Source organism: Amblyomma americanum, chromosome 5 (assembly GCF_052857255.1).
Source record: "Amblyomma americanum isolate KBUSLIRL-KWMA chromosome 5, ASM5285725v1, whole genome shotgun sequence".
NCBI lineage: Eukaryota > Metazoa > Arthropoda > Arachnida > Ixodida > Ixodidae > Amblyomma > Amblyomma americanum.
The window spans coordinates 165,026,124-165,045,655 of record NC_135501.1 but is presented as its reverse complement, the minus strand read 5'-3'; the positions used below and the strand labels follow the sequence as shown (position 1 = coordinate 165,045,655).

Below are 19,532 nucleotides of genomic sequence, written 5' to 3'. Positions count from 1 at the left end.
TACTTCTGGTGGGCACTCTGACTGGGCTAACTATGAAGACACGCTCTCACTCCTCATAACCCCAGGTGCTTCTACCATGCGCCATTTTTACGCACACATGCAGCAGCCCAATTCCAGGGTCAACGGCGGAGTGCTGCATTTTGTTGTTAAAACTGGCCAAGAGAAGGCCTGCCGGGTGTTTCAAAACATCGTAGTTTGTGGTTGTGTTGCGGTGCAACATTGAGCAAGTCGGCCTGCATCTACTGCATTTCAGTTTCCAATAAGCCTGTTCTTTCAATAGCCCTAAATACGCAAACTTCCCATCTCGAACACGCAACAGCTTCGGTAAAACCATACTGCAAGAGTGGCGTATGTGAACATCAGGCAGTTAGTAACTTAGAACGGAAGCAATTCATGCAGATATGAGGTCTCGCTTTGATGCGACCACAGTTCGCGAATAGAATGTAAACGCAACAGCTATCAAAAAGCACTTTCAGAAGGCTGGTTTTGTGAGCAACGCCAGGATCTCACACAATGACAACGGCAGTGCTTAAAAACGAAATATTCGTAGATTTTGGTGACGAGGGCAATGTCGTCTCTGTACGCGAACCAGCAGCCACGAATGTATAAATATTGGCGCCGGAGCATGACCACAATAAGCTGCTGTCTGGGGACAATCATGACGAAGAGAAGTTTTGTGCAGAAGTTTCCTGCACACACACTTCACAGTTCAATTGCATCACAAAAGTATGGCTGTACTGAGCGCTGCAGAACCTGTTCAAGCAAGCGCTCAAGCATCTGAACGATGTTGAGGACAGTCATCAGTAATGCAGTCATATCACGGCAGCAAGAAGAAAGAAGTTCTCATTCACCACAATACTTTAGCAAAGCAATGAAATAAATGTTGCTGCCTGTAATTGTTGTATTGCTTTGCCTAATGTGCTGCGAGACTCACTTGAAAGGTAGTCTACGGTGCTGAATGCACAAGTACATTAGAAGTATCGTTTTGGCTGTAGTAAGGTAACGCTTATAATGAAGATTTTCATGATTCCCACATTTCATACAGAAAAAATATAGGGTCACTGACCAAGTCAAAGTTTAATGAAACGCACTGACGTTTCAGAAGCCCTACGGCTTCCTTGTTCACAATCACGGCTTCATTGTTCACATTTTATATTATAAGCAGCAGCAGTTTAGGCTGTACCAGCACATAAACAAAAACATTCACACACAATAGCACAAAGAAAATGGTAGCAATCCTTTCAAAATGAGTGAGAATTTTACATGCAAATCAAGTAAGTAATACGCACAAAAAGCTGCACAAGCTACTTAAGCACCAATAAAAAAAAAAAAGAGAATCAATGCCAACGAATTCACAGCAGATGTTCATTTCTGACTTAACATCAGTAAAGTTAGGATGTTCGCAGCCCGGTCCTGGTTTTGCATTCTTATGTAGTTAGTACACTCACTGAACATTTTTTGAAACAAGTCATTTGTCACAAAAAATAACGTGGTCACTGGTAGCCATATAAACACATCTACACTGTCCCTTTTGAAAGACATTTTTGTTGTCTGGTTTCACACTGCCTTTTATGCAGCATCAGTGTGCATGCCTTAAGTGCATGAGCTTAATTTTGCACATCCCACCTCCATGTTAAGTTAGACAAAACTTAAAATCAGTGTTTCTTATGACAGAGCTTGCTTTCTTACAGAGAACGGCTGAGTCGCCAAATATCCCTTGGGAATAAAAAGTATTAGGCAGCCACAAAATCTATTCAGGAGCAGTGCAGGAACCACATACCTCTCTCTTGGGCTTGTGGGAACAGTCAGGTTAAAAAATCCCACAGGAACATCTGTGCCAAAGCACAAGAACCAAATGAGATTTTTGAGGCATGACGATCAGGAACGCCAATGTGCCCCACACTTACACACGACATCCCTCCGCGGATAGTAGACACATTCAGGATCAAAAATGGAATGCTTCCACCTGCATTACAAAAAGCATTTTCAATATGTAGAACTTAGTGCATTAGTAGCCATAAACTACTTGTCTAAGTTATTCAAGCATGCCTGCATGGTTATGACAATGCTTGACGTGTTAGCAGGAACAAGCGCCGATAATGTGTAGGCCAGTTAGGATGCACAGATGAACATGCACACACATTAACACGCATGCAAACATGAGCAAGCACAGGTGAAAACAGCAAATTATAATGCAAGTTGTTACATGATCTCCAGTTCAAACTTTCTTAGATAGTCACATAAGCTTGATAACAAATGCATAAATAGTTCTGGTTGGCTCATGCTGACGAAAAAAGTTGCCCATGGACAAATATGCTAACACAGCATATGCAGGCCTCCTGAAGATGACAGCAATGGAATCTATAAAGGCCCAAGATCTGCATCTAAAATTAAAAGCAAACGTTTATGCTACAGGTGACACGCCTTCACTTACCTGGGAAGAAAAAAATTGAGGGTCTCGTCTCGTTCCTTCATCTGGGCCAGAAAGCCTCGGAGACGTATGTAGTATTCCATTATGTCTCCATCCCAGCTGACACTGCGTTCCAGCTGTGAGAAATTTCCGGACAAAAAAGAAAGGCCCATAAATTGCCTGACAATGTCAGTGCAAAAAATAATTATCCAGCTCAGGTTTTAGAGAAATCCACCGATGCAACCCAAACTTGCATTGGCTATTAACCTTGTTTTTGGCACTGTTTGGTGAAAGTTGACCATGAGCCAAAAAAATGTCCCAATCATCATCAAGAACATTCAGCCGCTAATGCCTGGCTGGTCACAGCTGTCTTATAAGATGGCTAATGAAAAAAAAAAACTGGCTGTCCTAAACTCCACACTGTTTTTCTAACAGATTGTGGGTCAAGCAGCTCAGGAAGACTGTCGCGATCAAGAAGCATAAGCGTCAGTTTTAAAATATTAGCGGAAGAACATGCAGTAGCAAAATTATTGAACACAGAGCACACATTCTGCAATATTGTTTGCTTCTAATCTACGGCATTTTAAAAATATGTCACACCTGCTATGTTAGCACAGAATGAGAGTATGTCACTTAAGACATTCCCTTGTTTGAGGAAAAAGAAAGAGTTAAGCAAATGTTAGTATCACAGTGTAAGGATTTTAACTTTGGACTGCCGGTAGGCATAGGATGAATAGACAAGAGACTTAAGTGTGGGAGCATAGTGGTATATTTTGTGAAAAAGGTAAAGATGGAAGCGGTTCCAAAGAGCAAAGCGTGATGAGCAAAAGCAGGTAGCACAATAAACAAAAATAAAGCATAACACCAAGCATAACGCCATGACACGAATTTTCCTCCAATGAACACTGTACTTATTGACTCGGTCGGTGTGCAAAACTTAAGAACCTAAAACTGTCCTCGTCCTCGGGCGTAGATGGTATTCATTCGAAGTTTTTGAAGAGTACCGATGTATACTCATCCATAATCCTCTCTAACCTGTCTACTCAATCTTTGAATTCTTCAGTGTTACCAGACGACTGGAAGGTGGGCAAGGTGGTACCGTTATTCAAGTTCGGTGACGCACTTTCACCCACTAACTATAGACCAATTTCCTTAACTAGCGTTCCATGCAAAATCTTCGAACGTATAATCAATTCTAACCTGGTTAATTTTCTTGAAAATAACTAATTCTTTACGCCACATCAGCATGGGTTTTTCAAATCGTTTTCATGTGGGACACAGCTCATATCTTTCACTGATGACCTTCTTGCTGCCATAGACTCTGGATCCTTCATCAACTGCATATTTCTAGATTTCTCCAAAGCATTTGATCTTGTTAACCATCAATTACTTTGTTTGAAGCTTAGCAAGCTTAGCATCGGTCCCAGCCTTTTATTTAGCATGGATCGAAAATTTTCTCCTCAACAGAACACAGTCTGTATATGCCAATAACTCTGATTCTTCTCCTTCTCCAGTTTATTCCGGCGTACCCCATGGTTCTGTGCTGGGACCATTACTTTTCCTTATCTACATTAATGACTTACCTGACCACAATAACTCTTCTATTAGATTGTTTGCCGATGAATGCATAATTTACAGAATGATTTCTTCTATCTCTGACTCTGCCCAACTACAGTCCAACATTAACAGCATATCCAACTGGTGTAACACCTGGAACATGCGCCTTATTCCTAATAAGTGCAAAGCAATGCGAATTTCCCGGAACCCGCCTCCTGTTTCCACTGACCTTTTTGACTACCAGATCGATGGCCTTTGCCTAGAACATGTAACATCTTACAAATACCTAGGTGTTTACATAAATAACAATCTGACCTGGCAAACACATATAATTTCATTTGCAGCAATGCCAATCGCATGCTTGAATATTTAAGGCGAAATTTTACTATGGCACCGTCCTCTTTAAAACTTCTATTCTATAAATCACTCGTACGCCCAAAACTGGAATATGCATGCTCGGTGTGGGATCCTGGTCTCGAATGTCACACTCAAATGTTGGAGTCTGTGCAAAATCGCTGTGCAAGATTCATACTTCACAACTACTCTCGTTTATCAAGTGTATCAGACATAACAGCTACTTTGAACCTTCCACTTCTTTCCTTACAAAAAAAAGTGTCTCGCTTATCTCTCTTTCACAAAATTTATCATCACAATCGCCATCTTAAAGAAGCACTTCTCTCTGAACCTGAATGCATTTCATCCCGTAGAGATCACCCTCATAAAGTTGGCATCCCCTTTTGTTGCATGAACGCATATTTCCACTCATTTATTCCAAAGACAAGCAATGAATGGAACCACCTGCCCACCTAAATTGCCACAATTACCGAGTCTGTTTTGTTCAAATCTGCTCTCGAAGAACATGTTTACTCCCACTAATCTGCATTTTACCGTGTTATTGTTGTTCCTATTTTTTTTCCCTCTGTATTGCCGCAATTCCTGTGTTATAATTACATACATATAGATATTATTCATGCATTCCACTCCCTTCTGCAATGCCTCCAGGGGCCTTGAAGGCATTGAAATAAATACATAAATAAACGCCGCCAAAAAAAGTTTGATCTGTTACCTTTTTGACATATGCAGCCAAATTCTTGGGGTCAGCCAGGACGATGGGATAGAAAGTGTAGACCTTGGTGTTCCGAACCTTGATCTTTGCGATTATCTTGGACCAGGCATCCAGAAGGTTTAGGCTGTCAATGTACTCCACCAGGCCATTGCGCACCTCTTCCACCATGATGTCCCCCTGCACGTTTGTGACAAATAGGTCAGGAAACTTCCTGCACAATCTGAAGCCTATGAATGAATTAGTGCAAAACTTTCTGCAGCAATCAAGCAGATCGTGCCGGTATGAAACGGTTAGTTCACATCCCACAGCATTTCAGTGTCAGATACAACATAATGACTGATACAGCAAGCAATCCTGAAAGAGTAGGACATATCTTATACAGGGTGTTTTAGGTACCTAAGACTTTACGCAATTTTTACAAACAGGTTTTTTGAGTTAGAAGATGGCTTTTCTCAGCATAGTATTGTAAGTGCATGGTGTAGTGCAATAGAATACAGTTAAGATCTGCTAACTAGTATGCTGGTTAACTAATTATTATTATTATTAATTGGTTTTTGGGGAAAGGAAATGGTGCAGTATCTGTCTCATATATCCTTGGACACCTGAACCACGCCATAAGGGGAGGGATAAGGGAGGGAGTGAAAGAAGAAAGGAAGTGAGAGGTGCCGTAGTGGAGGGCTCCGGAATAATTTGGACCACCTGGGGATCTTTAATGTGCACTGACATCGCACAGCACACGGGCGCCTTAGCATTTTTCCTCCATAAAAACGCAGCCGCCGCGGTCGGGTTCGAACCCGGGAACTCCGGATCAGTAGCCGAGCGCCGTAACCACTCAGCCACCGCGGCGGGTTAACTAACTAATACTGAATAGTTAACTTTTTAACTAGTACTGTTAGTCTCCTTAATTCTTGATAGGTGTTTAGCTCACCTTAAGTAATATTCATGAGTTTTTAGAATTTCAAAAGCGCGGTTACCCTAGCCGCTGTGGCCCAACAAATTTTGGCTACATCTCGCCAAAATACATGCATTTTCGAGACGCTTGCAGGCAAAGGAATCCCTCCAGTGCATGTAACTTGTCGAAATAGCCAAAATTTGTTGGGCCACAGCGCGGAGGGTAACTGCGTTTTCGAAATTCTAAAAACTAATATGGATATTATTTAAGGTGAGCTACATGCCTCTCAATAATTAAGGATCCTAACAGTAATACTTAGAAAGTTAGCAATTCAATACTTGTTAATCAGCCTGCTAGTTAGCACGTATTAGTTGTATTCTGATGTACTACACAGCTGACAATGCTATGCCGAAAAGCGTTCTTCTATCTCAAAAAGCCTATTTTTAAAAATTTTGTAAACACTTGGGTGAAATGCCCTGTACACTCCTGTCACACAGACATCTTGAAGGCCTTCGAAATGGTAGTCTATTGACATAATGGCCAACTGATTACTCTATACGGGCAGCTCCAACGGCCATCGAGTCAATAAGTCTATTGAGACGATGGAGCAAGATGGAACTCTATCGAGATTTCGAATGCCTTTGAGCGGTTTCGCACTCTTTTGGAAGCAAAGTGCTCAAAACAAAGTGCTGGCGAATAAAATCAGAGCAGTACAATTGCTTAAAAATTATGAAACTTGGAAATTCTGAAACTTGGAAACAACTTAATTTGCAGAAAAAAATGCAGGCCAGGCTACAAAACACCACAACAAGCACAATATTATTGTTGCCAGTGATAGAAAAACAACCGACATCAGCTTGCTCAAAGTGCATGAATGCTATACAGCTTGGCCAAAACAACAAAATTAATTTCAAAAGCTATTACTATTAAGGTAATAAATAAACATTGTGATTTTAACTTTTCAGCTTAAACTTGTTGACTGGTTGCTTGCATGCCTGCTAAATTATTGGTGACAACAGGTGCCACAGAATACTGGCGTGAAATGCTGGAATCTCTTGATGGCCATCAAGTTGCCGTGTAGCAGCGGTACAACTCCTTCGAGTTTAATAGCTGCTGAGAATCTCAAAGGTCCTAGACTCCGTAGCCTTTGAAAGTGCCTGTGTGACAAGGGTATTATTATCATCCTGTGCTTGAACAGTTTTCAGTAGAGGCTAGGCTACACCAATTAGTATTTCCTAGCTTTAAAAGCTTTGCATACCTTAGAGACCAAGAGCACATGAGCCAATGCCAGTCACAGAAATTAGAAATACAAGTCCAAATGGCAGAGTGTCAATGATGAGGTACCGACAACACAGAGAGCAAGTGCTTGATGATAGATGTAACAAGCTCTTATTTGTTAGTTGCTACGGCTAATTACAGACACTGGGACTCAATGAAAACAAGGCTGTCAACCACAGAACATGGCAACCGCACTGTTCAAGCACTGACCATTACTAGTCCACGAAGAATACAGATGAGGTTAAGAAAACTTGCCTCTTTTTTTCTCCTTTCATGCATTGCAAGAAGCAAAGAGCCAAACACACCAGCGCAGTGTTTCATAAGCAGTTTGCATACAAAACACACTTCCCAGTTCTGATTTGGCCAAAGTCATGAAAAAGTTAAGAAGAATGTCTACATCATCACAACTAGCATGTTCAATCTTTTCTTTTCTTATCTTCTTTCTTAAGAACCCACATCCTTCTGGCTAACATGTGGGTCTGGGATAGTCAGTAACTCATGAATAATGTAGTGATGTGCGCAAAGACAAGGACAGAGCAAGACGATGTCTGCTGCCTTGCCCTATCCTCACCTCTGTGTCCATTGCGTTAATAAGCCTCTCTTTTTCCCATCTGTACAGTCTCAAAAACATCCACCAAGTTCCAACAAGTTCTGTACAAGCAAATGCGCAAGAACTTATTTCTCCCATTGCAGGGCAAAAGCCAGTGTTTCCATCAAGAAACGGAAAGCACGCAATTTATTTTGCCACACTTTCAACACTAGTGAGGACCGCAGCGTATTCTGCCGTACCATGACTTCGTCGAAGATGTTGCTCCCCTTGAAGACCTGCTCATAGGCCATTTGCATCAGGTTGGGCAGGGTGCGTTCGGCCAGGCGCAGGCAGACACGCCAGCGCGGAGGGGATGCCTCCCACGACACGGCCTCACCTGTCAGCGAGCTCAAGAACATACTGGGTGCTTCCGGAATGTCCAGGAAGGGGGCTAGATGCAGTAGGGCCAGCAGGACCATGTACTCGTGCAGAGCTTCCCTGCAGGTGAGAGACACAAGTACTCAGAGTATGTTCCGATTTTTCAGCGCCAAATGTAGGATCCAGACTCTCCCAGGGGTCTCGTGGTGTAATCTGTGTGAAATAACATTAACATATAGCAAGGTCACGGGACCCATTAACATATAACAAGGTCACGGGACCCATCACCACCAGTCACATGACCCATGGGTCATGCGACTAATTTAAGAGGCATTAACCTTTTACACATGCCCATGACATCCTTGAACATGGCCCTTCAACACAACATGGCCCCCCACACCACAAACAGCTGACGCTGAAGGTCGCGTCATGGTATGTCAGTGCCCCTTAAACTCCTTTTCCCAACATAGCAAGTAGCTTCCTCTGCCACCTAGACAGACTACAGACAGAATTACAGGAGCAGAAAAACTGCAGAATGGTTGCAGTATTAAAGGAAGGCCCTAATGAGAAACCATTCATGGTGCTTCTAACAAAGAACAAGCTCAAGAATATGGATCACGTCTTCCAAGTGATAAAATTATGTAAGCCTCACTAAAATGGCTTCAAATCTTTCCTAACCACAGAAAAACAGGCTACTTCAGAATGGTGTGCAGAAATTTTTTTTCCACCCAATAATTTAAAAATCTTTCAGTATTGCAGTACACTATAACACAGATAATAAAATTCTCATTTCAATGATACAAAGAAAAGAAAGCAATATATGTTGCATATGTTGCTTACGAAAGAAAAAACTTTGGCAAAGTTTGAGACTCAAACAAAGCCACAAAGATATATTAAGCATATCATCTTAAAACAGGTGAATAAAAAATCTAGAATATATTTTTTCCGCTACCATGCAAAAAATGAGTATTCAAAGTTAGAGAAGAAAAGTGCTAAATTTTCTGGGCAGCAAAAAAAGTTCACTCGCAGCACTTTGGGCTACTTAGCAGTGCAGTGCCAAGGTGGGCCCTGCGCCATCTTGCAAATAACTCTGCCCGCTACACTGTTGGTGGCACGGAATCCTTCAGAACATATCCGGCACCCTCAGAGAGGCCCTGAAAGCAGTGAATCTTCTCGGCAATGGCGGAAACGAAAGTTACAGATAGTTATCTCTTGACTGTCCCTGTTGGGAGGAGCAGTAATCTCTGTAAGAACTAAAATAGACGAATGGTCATCGTCTTTTCACAAAAAGCTGTCTCTTGGACCTACACGGTCGAATGTCGATGCTGTGAGATCATGAGAATATTGTCGCTGTTGAGCACGGGTCAGTGTGAGAAGAGGATGCCTAGTTGGGTGACATGCTTTTGTGATCGCTCTGTGTTGGCAGGTTTCATGTGAAGTTTAAAAAGACTCCGTGTGGCTGATGAAAAAAAACGAATCTGCAACTGACGTACAGCCTTTTTGCAACATACTGAATGGTGTTACTTGTCGAGAAGCAAAACTGAATTGCTCAGAATGGAGAATTTTACAGCACTGTTTAAACTGAATGGTTTGAATAGGCATGGTAAGGAAAAAGCTAAGACAGTGAAGTTGGCATCAATGGCCACTATACTGTCCCACCTCAGTGGCATTCTTGTTTTCTAGTCTATTGGAGGAATGGAATGAGAAATGAGCTGCAGTTTGCACTGCTTAACCATTCTACCAGAAGAAGTGCAACACACCTTCAGGCTGTCATTGCCGGATATCTTCGCAAGGCCAACGCGGAAATTTAGTCTGCATCAAGAAACAGGCAGAAACAGCACTAAATATAGGACAGGTAGAAAGAGCTGCAAACAACCGTGCTGACCCAATGTTTAGTTCTTGAGATGACAGCGAGTACAGTCATTTTCAAATTAACAAGCCACTTTTCGAGGAATGCGATATAATTGCGAGGCATCAACATTAGCATGGCCATATGACATGAGAGGTGTTCCGTAGTCAGAGGAGTATAAATTCATGCATTAGTCTGTCAGCCATACCATTAATGTAAAAAAAATATCTCCCTTCATCACAAAAAGGGTCCTGAGAAAATCCCAAGGTTATTTTTTGTTACGAACAGTGAAAAAACGACTATATCAGTTGTCATCTCAAGAAAAAAAAAAACGGCATCATTATCAGTCAGCACCGCAGTTTGTGCTGTTTTCTGTCCATCCTACCTTTAGTGCTGTTTCCGTCAGACCCTTGGAACAAAAAAAGCCTAGCAGCTCATTTCAGCATTCCTGCAATTTAAGTTCAGGTTGGACGCATTAAGATATTTAGAAAAGTGTAGTACGCAATGTGTTGCCATGACCATGTAGTCTTGAGGCAACAGATGTGGGCAGGCCTGTCTCTGCACAGGCACAATTGGTTCCCCATGCAAGCAGACCTTAGTAGTGCACCATGCATCATTCTACCCTGCCAACAATTTGAGATTGCAAACCACCAAGAAGAACTAGTACGGGTTACTCAATTCTTGGCCGTTTTCAGACCACTGACTAATAAGTATTTGTATGAGTAACGCACTTCCATCAGTGTGTCATTCTTTCAAAATTGCAGCCTAAAATTATTGTGAACAGTTTCTTCCAAGGCCTGCTTGTCAAGGGCAATAGCAGACATACCAAAATGAGCACCAACACAACTTGACTCCAGTACAGTTATCAGTCACTCTTGGTTATAAGCACTTATTACAGCCCAAACTTAATATAATGAAGTAATGAAGGTGTATGTGAAGCAAAGGTGCATCCACTGCGCTCGATATTCATGACAAAAATGAGACATAACACATGGTAGAAGAAAATCCAAAACCAGGCCTTGCAAAAGATGCTTAAACACAAACAACCCACAGTCTCTAAATATAGAGTAAAACTTTTGCTCCAATATGAGCACACATATTCTAGCTTTCACCTTGGATGGTACTAAGAAATAAGAAGTGGCAACTAATAGATGAATTTTCGCATGCTGAACAATAAATGCACTTGGACTCATAAGTTATAACGAGCAGATGAATAAAAACAAAACACTGACCTTGCTTTAACCATGACAGCATCCAATAATTTCCAGTAATTTCCTATAATCCAATAATTTTCTGTATTTGTTTTCATTTGCTGGAAAGGAAGTCACTGCACCTTTCCGTGGACAGGAGCATGTTGACGAGCTCGACGAAACGTGGTGCCTTGACCAGCACCCTTGAAGACGGCCGCAGATCGTGGGTGCTCCCAAACAGGCCGTTGAGGAGCTGTGCTGACACATCACCCAGCCACTTTAAGTACACCCCAGTATGAAACTACAGTGAAACATTTAATGCCGTTCTAACATAATATACACACCATAAGTTGATCATTTTCGCCATATCGAATGACAGTAGTTCTCAAATGAGGCTCTGCAAACCCCACCCCCCGAGGACATAATAGCATTTCACGGGTCAGTGAACCTCGTGCTTTTCAGTGAAGCCCCACAGCTTTCTTACCTAGATAAAAAAGACGTAATCAAGTCTAGTGTGTTTAAACACCATTCACGTCAAACTATACCTATTCAGCTATTCAGGGACTCATAATAATTATAATAATAACAAATCTTTATTAGTCCTCATTGAAGACATATGATGTGTTGCCGGGCCTGCCGAAGCCTCTACATGGCTTGTATGGCAGTGCCCAGCAGCGGGGCAGATCCGAAATTCAGAGGCAATGGTATGCACTTTTTCGGTAAAATTGAAGCTTTTAAACATACATAAACATAAGCTTTCAAACATAGATATCAAAGACAGTCGTTTCATAAACAAATCCAATATTACGTAGGCTCAAAGAATGGAGATACCAGTGAAATTCTCCAATTGTGGCTTCTACCTCTGCAGCCATGTTCTGGTATAAATGACATGGGGAAGCCTCAGCAGTTCCAGCATGTTAAAGAGTAAACAAGAATTATTATTATTATTATTATTATTATTATTATTATTATTATTATTATTATTATTATTATTATTATTATTATTATTATTATTATTATTGAGTACCGGGTCCAGACGGCTCAGCTCCCGATAACCGCGCATCCTGTAGTGGCCCATGCGGTCCGAGAGGTGGCGGTGGGCAACGGAAGCCTGCGCAGAGCCAAAAGCATGCCTAAGTTTTTGGTATTAATACTTGAGCAAGTGTCCTCCATAGGGGACTATGTAGAATGTGTATCTTTTGACAAAGTTGTCCCTGAACTGATAGGGAAGTCATCCAGCCTGCACTATACAACAGCATGCAGCCAGTCAGCCTCCCCCACAGGCAGGTCACAGAGCTTTCTCAAACAACAACCAGTTATGTACACTTAAAAAAACCTCAGACTTCTGCACCCCAAAGCTGCAATGTGAGCGTGAAGGATGTCATAGTGGAGGGCTTTAGAAACCTTTGCATGCAACGCAGCAAATTCAGCGCAACAAAAGTTCAGCCAAGGTTTTTGTGAAAATTTCGGTTCTGGTATACAGAACATGGAAGCTTCAGCAGATCCAGCATTTTTTCTAGCTGCAACTTTCTAGCAAAGTAAGGACAACCATATGATTGCGGCCTACGCTCTCAACAGGCAACCCTAACAGTAATCAACATGGCTAAGTCAACCTGTGCCAGTAAAACGAGCAGTTCCTAACACCTGCAAATTTTTTTTAAATATTTTCAAAAATTTATTTATTTAACACACCCAATATTATACTAATTAAAGCCAAGGGAATGTAAATCAAGACATTTCATAATCATGATCTTTATATAAGCTGCCACAAAGCATAGAAGATAACAAAGTTTCATACTGAATAACGACAGAGAACACACGACAAGAGCACTTGTGCTGGCTTCCTCCGTCGTCATGCTTCAAAATCTAACTCAATGTCCCCCAATTAAGCCCAATTATCTCTCCTTATATATAGGGCTACAGTTAAGGGATTGATTGTGACCAGGGAAATGTTCTGCAGTCACAGTATAATGACAATGTAGAAAACAATTAAAAGTTAAAATCGCAGTAACTGTCAAACAGGCACTAACAATGCAACACTACATCAAACACTTGCTATGTCAGCAATGCACAAAGCATGCATGCCCACACAGAATGTGCCTAATAGGACACTGCAGACAACTCCGTCCAATCATTGTTGCCAGAAAAAATTGGTTATCTGACTCTTTCTGGTTATGCTGACGTCTGTTGGCAGCAAAAGACAGATTTAGAGACAATTGGATTTAAAAAACTTCATGTCAGTCAACTGAAACTCGTGACATCCTTACCGAAAAGAACATGTTGCCACCATTTTCAAGTGAATGGCAGTATTGGCACCCAGAAATCTGTGTCAATACACGCATTGTACTTGCAAACTCTGCCAGCGATGGCAACACCAATATTTCAATTTTTGGTCTTTTCGAGCATATAAAAGCTCCATTTTCGGTGAAAGTGGCCTCTTTTTGATTATAATTTGGTGCCCTATCGATCAGGTGAACTTCTACTTGTCCTCAGTGTCCCTTCAAAGAATGCTATGGCCGATTACAGCTGTATGTGCAAGTCATTATTAAACCTTTTGGCCATGATTCTAAGCCTTCTTTTTCTTATAAAGCACAGTGGAGAGAAATGGCATGGTCCACAACATCAAGGCCTACTGAAGTTTCCCAAATAAATAGGCTTTTACCTTTTTAATTTAGGCTGCATGGCACATCAGCACAAAGAAAGTGATCTCCATCAATGCTTCTGAGTACTGCTACTGTAAGTGACACAGTAATACACCACATATCCTTTTTGTCATGTTGCCTAACTCAGCTCCTAATACCATTTGTTTGGCAACGTAACAAGGTGGCCAACCCAAGGAGACGGCTTTTGTAATAAATAACTGCCAGAACTCTCTCACGAGGGCTTTTATAATAAGGTAATAGATTATGTCATCAGTCGTACTAATAGAAAGGAAAATGCAGGGCGCACTATAAAAAGCACCCTCCTCACAGGAAACTGCCTAAACACACATGAAATACAATATACAAAATTGAGACAAACTATACTTCAGATTTTAGACACAATCATCTAATGTGCCTCTCTTTTTTTTTTGTACTTGAGCTTACTGTCTTTAACTGTACTTCAAAAAGAACATTTTAAAGTAATATGACCAAGAATAGGTTTCTATAAATATCATAGCAATGCCCCAGCCAGCACACAGCAGAGATGTCCCTCACATTGGTCATGACCATGGTGATGCGTGCAAAGTTGTGGGTGGCAGACTGGACCGCCCTGCTATCCGTGAGCAGCAGTGCAGCAAGTGGCTGAGCAGCCCTGGTGAGCATGGCCCAGTAAACAGTGTGATCACTGGTGACCAGCGGAGGTTTCATCCTGCCCCAGGCCAGTTCAGGCTCATCGACCTGCAATTTCGTGCCCATAGGCAACAGCTAAAACAGGCTCGCCACATAAAACAATTAATAATCACACATGCACCTAGGAGGCACCACATACGAATCTTCCACTACTGATACTAGAACACCACTTAGGCAGCTTCCCCTAATAAAACGCTCTTCTAAAAGTGCCAGCGTGGTACTAAAGTGCCAATAAACACCAGTTTAGCCGAAATCAAAAAGAAATGGGCATGGGAATGGCATGTAATGTAGAGGAAAGCAGAACAGATTCCAAGAGAAGGCAAATGAAGCGGGGGGTAGCAGAAAATCAGGAGGGCAGATGAGATTAGGAACTTTATGGGGATAAGGCGACTGCGGCTGGCATAGGACGTGTACGGTATTCAGAGGGATATGGAATACACTTCCACACTGCAGTTGGCATAATTAGGCTGATGATGACAATGACTAGAGTGCCACCTAGAAAGCTTCTCTTGACAAAGCACCACTTGTGCTTGAGCACCGCCTAGGGACCTTCCCTTTCAGTACACTGGCACTGAAGTACCATGTAAGAATCTCCTCCCTATGGAAAGCATCACAGATACTGGTGTGCCACCTAAGAAGCTACCCTAATAGCACCGCTGGCACTAAAGCGCTGCCTGGGGAGCTTTCCCTATTACCGCCATTGGTGCTGGAGCAACACATAGTGAGCTTTCCCGATTGGAGAGCACTGCTGGTACTACGGCACCACCTAGGGAGCTTTCCTTAGTAGAAAGCACACGGTGGCTCACTGCAAGAACATGTTGGTCCTTGCCCTCGGGGTCAACGTCCAGCTCAACCGTGAGAAGGGCGAAGAGGCCAAACTCCTGGGCCAGCGTTACAGCAAGCACCATGAGGCGCTCGGGTGATGCCGATGCCTGCGAGCCCGGCAACTCCAGGCCAAGGGCTCGCGCATGGCTAATGGCTCGGTCCTGTGCCGTTGCACCTGGGAGGCAGACACGTCAGTTCTCATTTGTCAGGCGAAACATTTTTTTACACTGTAGTGCTTTTAAACAGTCAGTTGTTATAGCCAGACTGTCCCCAAGATCTTTTGAATCGTCATCAACATGAAATGTCCATCACATAACAAAGTTTCATGACCCAACGTCATTAGCCATGCGAAAAATTTAACTGAACCAATTTAAATGGCCATATATGTTTAAACAGGCAATACAGACCAAACAGCCCTTTGTTTTCTACAAAAATCCAGAAATGATCTTTATATCCTTGTAATATCTGAGGAAAAATAAAGGAGAAAATCCTTACCTACAGCATGAAGCCAGATTTTATAAAATAAAAGTAATATTTTAAAATGTAAGGGTTCTAAGAATTCTGTATCTTTTTTTTTAATGTTATAATTAGTAATGTGCATGCGCTGCACATAATGTCACTGCATGCATGCTGTGAAAATAATGTGTCAGGACACAAAAGGACAGCAAAAAGGATACCAAAACGAAAAGAATAGACAGAGTGCAGTCATACGTATTTTTCAGTCATGAAACACTGCCTCCATAACCGGTCACAACATGAACATAAGCAAGGACCACCCACCTTGACGATTGCAGTTGGTCCAGAATGTGAATAGGGGTCGAATGCTAGACTTTTCAGGCCCTGCCAAGAAATAATATTTGTGTTTACCTTCATTAAGCCCAGAACACTGCATGCGCAAAGCACATGATGTTGTATAGCATGACCAACAGCACAAAGAGTTATAACCACAGGAAACAATACACAATAGATGACAACAAGCAGCCGAGGCTACCATGCATCAAACTATGAGACCTTCCGAAACTAGCAATTTAACTCTAAAATTTAACTCAACCGTTCACTCAAGCTGAAAGCAGTAAAGCAAAAACTAGGCATGGCATGACTAAGGAGATTTTGAAACAAAGAGAAACAGAACACCTTAGATTGAGGCCAACAAGAAGAGTGCCAGTTTGCAATACCCTAAAGCCACAGTCAACATATGGGTGTGCTTTTTCTCGTATCGGAACTCTACAAAGTTGTGTTCACAACTTTGTTACTGTAGGCAATAATTTAAAACTCCATGAAGTTTGTACAGCTCAAATTGACGCTATTACTAAGACTTACAAGAAACAGGAACAGAGAATTTTTTTAACCTCGTTCACACAACACCTTAGGCAATTATACACGTCCTAGAGGGCGGGCGTGAATGGGTGGGCAGACAGAAACTGGACAAACCATTTTCGCGAACAAAGGGAGGTAAAAATGTAGCCACCAAATGCATTCCTGCATTCAAATGTAAATAGACAATTGTCTAAACAACCAACAAATGCAATATACAAGTCAGCCGGCTACCATCGAGAAATCGGTGCATCCTGGCCTCGATGTCTGTTGCCAGGGCTCCATCAACATCCAAGTATGTGACATCAGAAGGTTGTTGTGACAGCCACTGGCCGCACACGTACTCGTAGAAGTTCTTGCAGGGGTCTGTGGCCGAATCCCGCAGGTAGCGTAGCATCTGTCCTGGGCGGACGCAGCAGGGGCACACATCAGTTTGTCCACCCGTCAGAAGACTGCTATGGCTGCCTTCTTCATTCATAACTTGCCTGACTAACACCATGCAAACTTCTAGAAACAAAGTATCAGGTGCACATGAGCCTCTTCTTAACTTTTCAAAAAACTCAGATGTGCACAGCTCAAGATGTGTCGTAGTCAGGTCACTCTTGATAATTCGAGGTTGGCAGGGACTGAAAATTTGCACAAATTATGTGGCTTTCAAATAAACGAGAGTGCTTTAAACATGTTTGCTGTTGATGGAACCAAACCGCCAGAATTCAAATAAACTGGCTGTTCCAATTAATTAAGTTCAATTTAATTGAGTGTCTGCTGTATATTAAGCACACGGCATTGCACATCCAATTCCTGTTTCCCATTAGCGCCACTTTCCAAAACCGGCCTATTCAACACATCCTCTAAAAAAAACAGGAAAAGAGATAGATGAAAGATACAATTTGATTAAACCAATGTGAGAAAATCACAGCAGTACTTGAATGCAAATTGGCATCTGCATTCACACTCATAAAAGGACGTCACACTTAGTGCATGAAATGGCTGGCAGAAAAGCTACACAGTGCACCTTACAACTGGATTAAATCTCACTCTCAACAGACCATAACACACCTACGGTGAGAGCATAGGCCGCTGCTGATATGTGGGGGCTTATTGTATAGACGGCTACCAATCAAACAATAAAGCCATGCAACGTGCATTCAGCAGGCCAGTGCTCCAGTGTGTCATCGTCAAGCAGTGTCTTTCTGTGCTAAGAGGAATGACAGGCACTTACATCAAAAATTAGCAACAGTCTACAATCTCAACACTGGAAACAGTAACCCATTAATTGAAAGACGTTCTAAGAAGAGCTCCCCCCCCCCCCCCCCCCCCTCTGGGTTTATAAAAGAAAACCAGCTGATCTATTTTTTTAATAAACCAGACAATCATGACACTTCAGTTCTCACTGCATTCCGAAATTGCCATTAAAGTCGTTAAGTCAAGACAGGTCAAACAGCCACTCCAATCGGTCTCACAGAAAGCAAGAAGCCAACATCTAATAAAAGCGAATCACTATGTACTACCATTAGCACCATCATTCCTACTACCACATGTTTTCAAGCAATGATAAAGAGAAAAGAGCCTATTCCTGCTCAATAACACTGCCTTCGTCAAATGTTCTCTTAATTGCACATTTTGTCCAGTTATGTGACACAGGGCACCATGAAGCAGGAACTGTAGGCATTGCAAAATGTGCAAAGCTGTGCAACGACACCTTTCCTTGTACCAGCTAATTCACAACAGATTACATTCGAGTGATCAAAATCATCATTATCACCATCCTCAGTTAAGCTATGTCCATTGCAGGAATAAGTCCTTTTTCATATCCCTCCAACAAGCCCTGTCCTGTGTCGGCTGTGGCTACCTTATTCCTGCAAACTTCCTAATCTCATCCACCCACTTGACTGTCTGCTGCCTCTGCTAGGCTTTCCCACTCCTGCAATCTACTTCATAACCCTTCAGGGACCGTCGGTTATCTTGCCTTCGCATCACATGCCCTGCGCATGCTCAATTCCTCTTGTTGATTTCTGCTGGCATGCCATTAACTCACGTTCGTTCACTGACACACACTGTTCTCTTCCTGTATTTACTTTGCATAGCTCGCTGCATCGTCTGCAACTTACTTTCAGGCCTTTTCATCAACTTTCAAGTTTTGGCTGCATGGGTGAATACAACGGTAAAAATCACCCCGAAATCAGATGTGCACAAAAAATTGGAAGACAGCCTATCTGGTCTGCTCTTGGTGCTCTGTTTGTCCAGTTTTGTGCTGCAAAGTACTGTTCAACACTCTCAGAGAAAAATACATGTATAACCAAATACACTTGCCTTCCTTCACACAGAAATCAGTGGCACATAATTCATAGGTGCGCGGACCAGTCGGTGAACCGGTATGCTCTGAAACAGTAAGGTTGCCAGTTGGCAGATCAGTGCGTGGAAATTGGACTGCAGCCCCAATTATGCGTTACAGCATTGACACATACTATCCACAGCATGTAAAGACTCAGTAAGCTAACCCAAGAGAACAAGAAATAGCTGATGCACTCACCAGTTGTAAAGTTCCCAGAGAGACTAGGGTTGATGGTTTGCAGGGGACCTGAAGGGCCCCCAGAAAAGAATCATTTCCACATCTGCTAGGAGGAAGAGAATGGCCCAAAGAATGGGACAGAAAGAAAGTCGACTTACGATCAGCAGGGGTAACACCTACAGTGAAAAACAGAAAAAAAGAAATTAAGATTCACAACACTGACAACGGTTATGGCTTGCCCCAGCTCTGTTTCTATATTAAGACACTGATTCAAATATACAGCAGCTTAGATAGGTTTTTAGTGTGAAAGCGCTTCTAGCCGTTTCAGTGGAGTCTGTGTGTGAAGCCTCATTGCCCTCTACACCTTCGTGGACTGGGATCCATAGAATACTGTGACGGG

General features: G+C 42.2%; 1 protein-coding gene across 2 annotated transcripts in view; it reads right to left on the bottom strand.

The window, feature by feature from the left end:
* The window catches only part of LOC144132941 (uncharacterized), a 42,858-nt gene that overhangs the window by 10,522 nt on the left and 12,804 nt on the right, over nt 1-19,532 (bottom strand). Inside the window, exons 6-19 of one of the 2 annotated variants that reach the window (XM_077665688.1) lie at nt 19,291-19,308; nt 19,154-19,201; nt 18,934-19,002; nt 16,855-17,022; nt 16,087-16,146; nt 15,288-15,481; nt 14,347-14,529; nt 12,177-12,260; nt 11,293-11,402; nt 7,993-8,230; nt 5,034-5,210; nt 2,435-2,547; nt 1,908-1,966; nt 1,781-1,832 (exon numbers count right to left, since the gene is read on the bottom strand). In XM_077665688.1, the coding sequence (XP_077521814.1) occupies nt 1,781-1,832; nt 1,908-1,966; nt 2,435-2,547; nt 5,034-5,210; nt 7,993-8,230; nt 11,293-11,402; nt 12,177-12,260; nt 14,347-14,529; nt 15,288-15,481; nt 16,087-16,146; nt 16,855-17,022; nt 18,934-19,002; nt 19,154-19,201; nt 19,291-19,308 (1,573 nt within the window). Of the gene's footprint in view, nt 1-1,780; nt 1,833-1,907; nt 1,967-2,434; nt 2,548-5,033; nt 5,211-7,992; nt 8,231-11,292; nt 11,408-12,176; nt 12,261-14,346; nt 14,530-15,287; nt 15,482-16,086; nt 16,147-16,854; nt 17,023-18,933; nt 19,003-19,153; nt 19,202-19,290; nt 19,309-19,532 lie in introns of those variants that run through there. The other variant, XM_077665689.1, reaches the window with a different exon arrangement.